Genomic DNA, 10,218 nt, shown 5'->3' on the forward strand with positions numbered 1-10,218 from the left:
GAAGGAGGATTAGCCATTTTGCAACCTACTCATTGGTTTGGGCTAACATAGTAACATTTAGTGGACTTTGCTTCCTTGCGATCTTTTATTCCTTCACAGAATTAAGATATTATCATCTCTTCCTTGAAAACCATTTGCAGACCAAAGAAAGACCTTTTTTTTGCCTCTGTGTAGTGTTGTTTTGGAAAGTGACTCCCAAGGTATGATGTTAAGGCAAACAGTTGCTGCTTTGAGATGGGAAGCAAACTTCCAAATCCATCACATTCTCAGGCCATGCCAATGAATTTGGGAAGTTTGCAGCTTTTTGGAACTACTTGAGTTGAGCAACTGGGAAGTAAAGCTTTCCTGGATTGAGGATACTTAAATGTCATGAGCCTGCAGAGCAGGACAGCTCAGTTTGCTTATGCTCTGAGCCACTCCTAACGTTCCTGTTGCGCTGTCTTAGATATTTGGGCCAAGGGATTCCTTCCAACCTGGGCCACATTGGGAGGGCTCAGGGCGTCCCCAGAGCAGGTGGCCGTGTGTGCAAGGGCCCTTTGTGACACGCGCAGCATGGTCAACGGTGCCCAAGGATCCTTTGTGACGTGTGGTGACTCAGGAGCCGGCGGCGACTGGTCGACGCCACAGTGCTCGGAGCCCGCGCCGGGACAGGACGCGCCGGAGCAGTGCCGTGAGGAGCCCCCGCACAGCACACTCGCTCGTGCCTGACCCGGAGCACTTCCGAGGTGTTATTCCTGCAGGTGACCTCGTGGCAAGACTGTGGGACTTCGTGTCCTGTGGCCTTCCCGAGGATTTTCTTTTGCAGGTGCACTCGTGGGACTTGGTGACCTGAATCGTTTACGAGGAGTCTCCTGTCCTTGTGGCAGGAGCTCTCAGAGTGCAGGACTTGCTGTCCTGCAGCCTTCCTGAGGCTTCTCTGTCGTGGGTGTCTTTAAGGCACAACTGCACGACTTGTTGCCTCTCAGCTTTCCTAAGACATCTCTCTGCTAGGTGCCCTCGAGGACAGACTCTGCCATGGCGGGCAGATTTCTCGGCCTATTCAAGGTGTTCAGAGGAAAAAAAAAGAAAAGCCCTGGAGTTTCCCCAGCACAACAGCCTAAAGAACTGGACCTATTTCATCCAATGCAAGACGGTGAGTGGCACAGCTGGGCCACAGGGCTGATGGCTGCTGCCAGCTTGGTCCCATCCCATCCCATCCCATCCCATCCCATCCCATCCCATCCCATCCCATCCCATCCCATCCCATCCCATCCCATCCCATCCCATCCCACTGTGTACATGGCCAGGGACAGGATGGAAGAGGGGCCGGGCAGACACACCACAGCGGCCATGCTCCATCCTCTGGGGCTGTCCCTGCCTGGGGAGCGCAGGGCTGGCCTGTGTTCTCCGGCCTCTCCCGCAGCCCCTCAGCTCTGGCTGCGCTTGCTCTTTGCCAGGTGCAGCCACGGACCGGTCTCAAGAGCAGGAACCCGCCCGTGGCAGCTTCCGCAGAACACTGAAGGTACCTGCAGCCATCCGCACCTGGGCTGGGCCTGCTGTCACTGCTCAGCCCAGCACAGCGCTTGGAGCACTCCATGGAACTTGCCTCTCTTCCCTGTCCCTTGTTCTCCTGCAGATGTTGCGAAAGTTCCTACACATTCGCCGTAGAAAGGGCAGCACCACAGCAACAGAGAGCACAGCCATGCATGACTCCAGGCTGACTGAGCTGCAGGCAGAGCCTAATGTCAGCCCAGATTCGCCTGAGTGCTCAGACGAATCTGGCACAGCAAGGAATGATGACAGGGCAAATGCTGACATGGCAGTGACTGAGGACGTGGCCATCCCAAACGCGGACACTGGAGAGACTCGGGGCATCGCAAATACTGACATCGCTCCCATTGCCACTCTGAGCCAGGAACTCATCCTGGACTATTTCAAGGACCCTTGTGTCTCACCTCAGCAGCACGTAAGCAGCCTGGGGCCAGGGCTCGAGGCCTCACAGGATTGGGTCCCCACTCACGTCACGGTCACTGAGACCCCTCAGTCTTTGAGGCCAGCACAGTGTGGCAGGGAGGGAAGCACTTCTTGGGGGGAACTGGGGAGTTGCTCCCTTGGACAGCGCTCCAAGTCTTCCCCACCCCCTCCAGGTGCCAGCCATGGTGAAAAGCATTCACCAGAGTCTCGAGTCCCACGTCACTGTGGATGCCAGGCTGCGCACTGACATTCGGAGGCTGGCTAGAGAACACCCTGCTGACGTGGTGCTGACCCTCCTGCACTGTGCCCCAACGTGTGACAGGTACGGGGCCCACGTGAGAGCTCAGGGCTCACCAGCCTTTAGGGCCCACCACCCTGTACAGCCTGTCCAATGGGCTCTGCCAGACAGGCGGAGAGCTCCAGGACCCTCAGGCCCTTCTGCTTCCTGAGCTCTGTTTCCCTCCCTGCCCCTCAGGGCCCCAGGGCTCTGTCACCTGGGCCCCACGGCTCTACAGGCTATGGTACTGTGACTGAGACCCCCCCCTGACACAGAGCTCCCATCCCACAGAGCTGCTGCAAGGATGTGGACAACCATAGGCTCGTCAGGACCAGCAGTGGAGAAGGTGTTGCCAATACTGCTCTGTGTGATGGAGGATTGGCCTGTGCACAGCACGTGCACCTCTGATGGGGACAACAAAGACATTTTTGCCCTGGCTGTGAGTTTCTGGAACTGGCCTCTGCTTGCTCCCCAGCCACGTCTCCAGCAGCTCTCCATCCTCTCCGTGCCTCAGGCACTGGCCTGAAACCTGGGCTAGAGACAGGCTCAGGGGGTACCAGGCCTGCTGCTCCCCCTGCCTCTCTCCTCGGGCCCTGCCCCACGGATGCCTCGGCACTGAGCGCTGTCTCAGGCTGCTTCTTTTGCAGGCAACTCTGGTCATCTGGCTAATTGTGCCTCAGTGCCCCAAGGCAATGATCCTTTATTCCTCCCACCTCTTTGTGGCTCTGCTCTTCCACGTTGTCATCACCACACAGCAGATGCCAGAGGAAGTCGAGAACTTCTGGAGAGCATGCCAGGAGCAACATAGTCTTCCCAGCAAGCCCAACAGGTCCCAGTTGTCCTGTCCTTGCCATGCGCTTGCAGCCAGCGCCAGTGCTGCCAGTGTGACCTGGACTTTGCTCTGCACACAGGTTTGCAGTGCAGGCCATGAAGGCTCTGCTCTTCTGTCTGCAGTATGAGCCTGAGGTGATGGCCATGGAGCGCAAGCGTGGCTGGGACACGCTGCTCTGTGCTGACACCCAGCACTATGCAGCAGGTCTGCTGGCCAGGTGAGACCCCCCATTTCCCCTCTGCCCCCAACATTTGTGCTCTTTTCCCGGGGTGCCCTACACAGTCCCTGTGGTCATGGACCACAGGGCCTTGTCACCAACGGACAGCCAAGCAGACTGGAAAAGGCTGGGAGAGGAGGTGCCCAGCAGGGGCAGCCTCCCAGAGTGAGCACATCCCCTCCAGGGACTGAATCTCTGTGAGTCAGCCCTGAGAGAGGTTTGCCTGCCCACCTCAGTGTCTTGGTGCCTTTTCCCCCTGCCAGGGAGATGCGCCGTGTCTCCCTCTCCTTGTGTTCTGGGATTGCACGCCGCCTGCTTGGGCAGCTCAACAGGGAAGAGCTACGCTGGGATCTGCCTTTCCTGGCATTCCTTGTGGAGGTGAGCCTGATGGCCAGTGCTGCCTCGCTGAGCTGCCTCTCAGCTGTCTGCCCTTTCCTAGACACAGCTGCCTGGGACAGTGCCCTTGCCCTGTGCTGCTGTCTGGGCCCAGCCCTGAGCGGTTCCGGGCTCCTGCTGGCTGGTCCCCTGTCACTGCCCTGTGCCTTCCAGGTCCTGGAATGCTTGGATTTGACTAAATGTGCTGACAGCATCCTTGAAATCATGTCAAGGCATGTGGAGAGCAAGTGCAGGGAGAGGCGTCGCCTGGCGCTCAGAGCCCTTGTGGTGCTCAGCAAGGGTCCCTCGATGGTGAGAGGGGGGCAGCAGCTGAAGCTGCGCTGGAGAAAGCAGCCCCTCAGGCTGGCTGGGCTTCAGGAGCTGAGGCAGATGCTCCCAGCTCTCCTGCCTCACCTCCCCGAGTTCTTCAGGACCAGCCTTTGGCCTCTGGGCCCTGTGGCAGCTGGGTGGGGTTGTAGTGCCAGGGCAGTGGTGGTGGTGCAGCCATTCATGGCTTCACAGCACAGCCTTGTGTTCCACACAGGCCAGAAAAATGTGTAGCCTCTCTCAAAGCCTTCTGGAGCTGCTGCGTGATACAGAAGGAGAGGTGGTTGGCATGACCCTGCGCGTGTTCACAGATGTGCTCCAGGACAAAGACATCCTGATAACCAGCAGCACTGCCCTGAAGCTGGCCGAGGCACTCCTGGCACTCTTTGACAACGTAAGGCTCTGCGCTCTCAGCTACAGGCACTGGCTGCTGCTCAGAAACTTTGTGCCCTGTGGCTTATTTGAGCCATTGTTCAGGAGGCTGGAGTAGCTGGTGCCGAGGCTTTTTCCTTTCCCCCAGGACAACAGCCATGTGCAGCTACTCTCCCTTGGCCTCTTCTGCAAGGTGATGGAATTGGTAGTAGAAGAGGGGAAAAAGCCTCTTAAGTCAACTGTGTGCCAAAGCCTCCCCGCACTTTTATTCCACTGCCATGATGAAAATGGGTGTGTGGCTGAGGTGAGGACTCCTGGGCTGCTGGTGCATTGCTGGCAGGGGGCTCGGCTGCCTCCTGCTCTGGTGCCTGGCGGGCTGCAGCCTCCTGTGGGCCTTGGCACAGGGACGCGGCTCCTGTGCCCTGGGCTGCGGTGCCGTCTCCACATCTCTGCTGCTCTCCAGGCCTCTCGGGAAACGCTGCATTGTGCGACCAAATTCCTGAAGAGGAAGAATCTCGTCCAGCTGGTGAAGACAGAGAAGCTGTGGCAATTCGCCGAGCGCCTGGTAAGGCCGGCCTGGAAGGCCCAGCCTCAGCCGGGAGAGCCCCCTGAGCGCGGCGCTCACTGTGTGCGGCTGCAGCTGTGGCCCTGCCCAGCGCTGCCCGCAGGGGCCGCACGGGCTGTGCTCCCGCTCCTGCGGCCCCGAGCCGGGTGCTGATGGAGCCCCGGCCCAGCGGGGCTGCGGGGCGGGCCGGCACCGCGGCTCCCCGGGCAGCAGCCGGCCCTGTGCCCCTGCAGAGCCCGGCCCAGTGGCTGCTGGCCGCGCCTCAGGGCTCTGCGGGCAGCACTGGGCAAAGGGGCAGAGCCCGCCCCGAGCCTTCCCTCCCGCTGCTCTCCGCAGGTGGCAGAGGACAGGAGCCGAGCGGCCGAGCACCTGCGCCAGGCACTGCCGTACCTGGACAGCCCGCAGGAGCCCCTGCGAGAGGCGGCCATCAGGTTCCTGGGTGAGCCTGGGCTCCCTCCCCGCCCCGCCGCAGCTCAGCCCCAGCCCCGGCTGCTGCCCTGGCAGCTTCTGCCATCTGTGCCTGGCACCGTGGAGCCCTGGCTGCCCTCAGGGCTGCTGCCGCCCTCCCGCAGCTGTGCCCTGGGGCGGCAGCGTGCGGCAAGGGCCTGGGCTGAGCCCTGCCGGGCCTCGAGGGCCAGTGGCCACAGGGCTGGCAGCGCCACGGACAGGGAGCTGTGCCGCCGGGCAGAGCCGTGACGGGCTCTCTGTTCCCAGGGCTCGCCGAGCGCAGCTTGAGGGGGAAGAAGAAAGAGCTGCAGGTGCTCAGCGAGGGTGAGTGAGGGCAGCGGGCTGTTAGCGGGGGCTGCCAGGGGGAGCTGCAATCCCTGGGCAGGGAGCTGCAATCCCTGGCCCGGCTGCAGAGGGCTTCGCTCCCTCTGTGGACAGGGGGTGGCGTGGACGGAGCACAGAGAGATTTCAGGGACATGGGCGGGAGGATTCGTTGCCAGGACCTTACAGCTGATCCCCTTGGCCCCTCCTCTCTTGTGGCCATGGCAAGAGCTGTCTGGGATGGCCCTGGCAGCAAGATCTCCCTGGATTCCCACAGATCCAGGCTCTGATTGTGGCTCTGTTCCTCTCTCTTCCAGCCCTTCAAGCCCTGAGGAGAGATGACAGCCCTTCCCAGACAAACACAGGAGATCAAGAGATACTCAGCGGAAGAGCTGCAGAACCATGCTCATCTGCTGCCTCAGAAGAACCAGCATCCCTTCAAGACCTCCAGATGCTGTGGAAGCTGTGGCTACCTTCAGACCAGAAGAAACCAGCTGCAGGTCCAGGCACAACTGATAATTGCCACAGCTGAGCCTGTGGGAAGTTTGCGTGGCTTCAGCAGTCTCCCTGCCATAGATAGGTCCCTCCCTCCAGCCTTCAGACCCTGCCCATCCTGTCTTCTTCCCTCCGGTATTCCTCCCTTTTGACTGCTCTCTCCGTCCAGCCTTCAGACCCTGCCCATCCTCTCTTCTTCCCTCCGGTATTCCTCCCTTCTGACTGCTCTCTCCGTCCAGTCTTCAGACACTGCCCATCCTCTCTTCTTCCCTCCGGTATTCCTCCCTTTTGGCTGCTCTCTCCTTCCAGCCTTCAGACACTGCCCATCCTCTCTTCTTCCCTCTGGTGTTCCTCCCTTTTGGCTGCTCTCTCCGTCCAGCCTTCAGACACTGCCAATCCTCTGTTCTTCTCTCCGGTATTCCTCCCTTTTGACTGCTCTCTCCCTCCATTCCTCAGACTGTGCCCATTCCTTTTGTTCCCCTTAGCTCATCCGTTTGCTTTGCTTTCCATCAATAAAGTTTGGCATCTTCACTTTGCCTGCATCTCTGTGGAGGTCAAGTGATGCAAATCCAGAGCCCTGGGACACACAGGCCCCTCCTGCTGTTCTGTTCCGTGCCATGTTCTGTGCAGAGACTCAGGGGAACGAGGGCAGATCAGGTTGGAAAGGTCTCTGTGCTGAAGCTTCAGTTCCACAACACTGTGAATTTCAAGGTCTTGCCTCAAGGCTGATGGCTGCTGCCAGCTTGGCCCCATGGCACCCACTGTGGACGTGGCCAGGGACAGGACGGCAGAGGGGCCGGGCAGACACCCCGCAGCGGCCGTGCTCCATCCTCTGGGGCATCCCGGGGCTTTCCCTGCCTGGGGAGCGCAGGGCTGGCCTGTGTTCTCTGCACATGAACAGTTAATCTTATCCACAGGAAACAAAATCAGCATCCCTGTTTCCAGATGTCAGTTAGGAGGAGGCGTTTGGCACAGCAAAGGCAGCCGGGCTTCTCGGTGGTGGCAGCTTTGGTCTGGCAGAAATCTTGTGCTGTATGGAATTTTAGCTGGCAGAAACCCACTCCTGGCTAGGGCCCCTGAATAAGAATGGTGGCTATTTTCTACAGGACATTAATCTCACCATGCCAGTTTCCAGATGTCACTTAGGAGAAGGCGTTTGACAGTCCAATGGCAGCCATGGTCCGAGGATATGGCAGCTTTGCTCTGGGAGAAATCCCAGGCTTTGAGAAGGCGGTAGCCCAGTCCCAGCTACCGGACCCTGGTGGCTCTTTTGCATGTGAAACCAATCTAACCATCCCAGTTTCCTGATGTCAGTTATGAGGAGGCATTTGGCACTCCAACAGCACCCAGGCTTCTCGGTGGTGGCAGCTTTGGTCTGAGAGAAATCCTGCACCCTATGAAATTTTAGCAGGTGGAAGCCCAGTTCCAGTTAGAGGCCCCTGGATATCAACGTTGGCTCTTTTCCATGGGAAACAAAACTCACCATCCCAGTCTCCTGATGTCAGTTGAGAGGAAACATTTTGTGCACCAAAGGCAGCCACTGTCCTAGGAGGTGGCATCTTTACAGGGCACACACCCACAGATTTTTCTCTCTCGAGGCTTCAGAGAGTGCAACATCCTTTTATCCTTAACTCCCGGCCACACTTTGCCCTCTTCCCTTCCCCGTTGGCCAAGGTACTCGGAAGATACAGCCTTCCCAACCCGTGTACCCCATATTCCCCCTTGAATCTGGCATTTCCCCCGAAGTTCAGAAGTTCAGCCTTGTGCAGACTCTTGTCTGGTTCAGGAGCCAAGCTGTGTGGGCCCAGTAACAAACCTGCTGCCCAAAGCCAGTAGAAACTTTACAACCCATTTCAAAGACCCTAACAGCCATCCCTTCACCCATGAAGTGATTTGTAAAGACATTAGCACACATCTTTCCTCTCACATTGATGTTTCCTCTGCTGCTAACAGACTTTTAAAGCCAGCCTTTGGCCTGACCTCTCTGCTGTTGTAGTTCCATGGACAGAGGTTGTTGTCTCTTCCCCCTTCCATGGGCAGGCCGCTGTTCAGCCATCTCCAGGACAGCAGGGCCCCACCCCACAGCACTGTGACGTAGGAAGACAAAAACCATCACTCCAAATGTCCCCCATCCTCCTTCTTCCCAGGCATGTGGCTCTGCCAGTGGGGTTTGCTGCTGGTTGCCACAGGAAAAAGAAGAGCACTGTGATACTGTGGGGCTCAATGGAACCAAACATCCATTGTGACACTGCAGAGCCTCACAGAACCCAGAGTCCATGGTGACACAACAGGGCCTTGTGGAACCAAGGAGTCCAAAGGCCTAAAACAGATCTTGCATGGCTCTGCCTTGGAAAGAGAAACCTCCTTGGCACACACTTAAGAAGGGTGTCTGTTTGTAATGGGGAAACTCAGGAGTTTTAGATTGCTTCAAGAAGAGAAAAGGAAGAAAACCCCTGTTTCCCTGAATGCTGCCAGATCTCCAAGCAAAGCAGATCCCAGGTGATTGAGGACAGACAGGATGGGGTTGGGCAATGTGGAGCAAGGTTGTCCACATTGGATCAGACCTAAAGGTAGAGCTTCTCTGAGCAGGCCAGATCTCCTGAAGAGAGACCCTGGATCAATACCAATCACAGAACGCTGCAAACAACTCTGCTCTGAAGAGAAACAGTAATAAAAGACACTCTTTAAAATAGGAACACTTATTTCTAAGAAGCTCTTTGAAATATTTCTTCATAACTCTAGGAAAATCTTTCCTAATCAACTGCACTGGACCAGAGGGAAGGAAAGGCAGAGCCATGGTTTGTCAGGACTGACTTGATCCCAGTGAGCCCCGTGGTGCATTTGGTGCTGAGCCCTTGAACCTCAGGGTCTGAGAAGAGATTGCACAAACCTTTCCAGGAGCCCCAGTCAGAAGAAAAACCCAAAGTGTCTCAAAGCATTAATGGGTCCCACTGAGGTCCATCCCCAACACAGGCTCCTTGAAGGTGAGAATTGGAGGCCATGACTGCCCAAAAATCTCTCAGAGACTCAGAAGATGTTATAAATAGATATGCTCGATTTTGTCCAATTATTCAAAACAACAAGGTTAAGTTTAGCAACAATTTATTAATAATAACAGCAATTGTACATAAATGAATACAATCAAAGTATATTAGTTACATATATTTTGGTAAATACAAAATCTGGCAGTGAGTAATTTAGTATAATTGAGGTTTAGTTTGAATAAAGCAGAAGCAAAACTGACCGGGGGTATGGGCAGGGCCCTTCCTCTCACACCATACCAAGCCAATTAAGCTAAAAATCTCACTTACATACTGTTTACTAATACATATTAATACAGAAGCTTCTGGAAAGCTCCTCCTCGTTTCTATTCCCAAAATCCATGTCACTGTGTTGTGTTGCCATGCGTCACCAGTGGTCGGGGTCTCTCCTCCTTTCGGGGTCTTGTTTCCAATGAAGGCTCTGGGTCTTCCTCAGTGTTTACTGTGTGACCTCGCAGGGAGCTTTGGATTGTAACACACTTTTACAGCTCATGCTATTTCTTAGGAGAGAAGTGGGAGAGGTATCATATGCTGATACGCTTTTCTCCCTTTGAGATGACCCTGAATGGCAGAGGGACTGTGGGAACAAGGCTCCATCTGACCCTCTGGTATTGGCCCTAGGAGAAGGAGAATATGAGAGAAAAGTTTAAGTGGTGTTGTTCAGTGTGCAGCATAGGGCAAAGATGTACAAAATCAGTTACAGTTTACCAGATTGTAGCCCAGGAACAAGGTCTGGTGGAAAATTTGCTCAAGCCTCCCCATGTAAGACAGGAAAGGGATGAGGATGAGGATGCAGACTCAGAGGATGCAGATCTCCCTCTGATCATGCACCAGACTAGACAACAGACACAGATATTACAGGCACCTGTAAAAGAGGCAGTGAGACCAGAGGGAGAAATGGTATTGGTTAAAGTTCCCTTCTCCACAATTGGCTTGGAGGCATGGGAAAAGGTTGCTAAAAATTACCACAGCAATCCAGTTAACACTGCTAAGTCT

General features: G+C 56.1%; 1 protein-coding gene across 1 annotated transcript; it reads left to right on the forward strand.

Annotated features, from left to right (window-relative positions):
- Window positions 1-886: 886 nt before the first annotated feature.
- On the forward strand, window positions 887-6,353 carry LOC306816470 (maestro heat-like repeat-containing protein family member 6). Its single transcript, XM_079332908.1, has 15 exons — window positions 887-1,132; window positions 1,437-1,501; window positions 1,616-1,945; window positions 2,127-2,275; window positions 2,522-2,669; window positions 2,878-3,059; window positions 3,142-3,279; window positions 3,543-3,657; window positions 3,829-3,966; window positions 4,199-4,375; window positions 4,502-4,657; window positions 4,817-4,918; window positions 5,255-5,357; window positions 5,633-5,689; window positions 6,004-6,353. Exons 1-15 carry the CDS (start codon window positions 1,015-1,017, stop codon window positions 6,216-6,218), a joined length of 2,193 nt encoding a protein of 730 aa, XP_079189034.1. The 5' UTR covers window positions 887-1,014; the 3' UTR covers window positions 6,219-6,353.
- Window positions 6,354-10,218: the final 3,865 nt, after the last annotated feature.

Source organism: Erithacus rubecula (genome assembly GCF_903797595.1).
Source record: "Erithacus rubecula genome assembly, contig: scaffold_619_arrow_ctg1, whole genome shotgun sequence".
NCBI classification, from domain to species: domain Eukaryota; kingdom Metazoa; phylum Chordata; class Aves; order Passeriformes; family Muscicapidae; genus Erithacus; species Erithacus rubecula.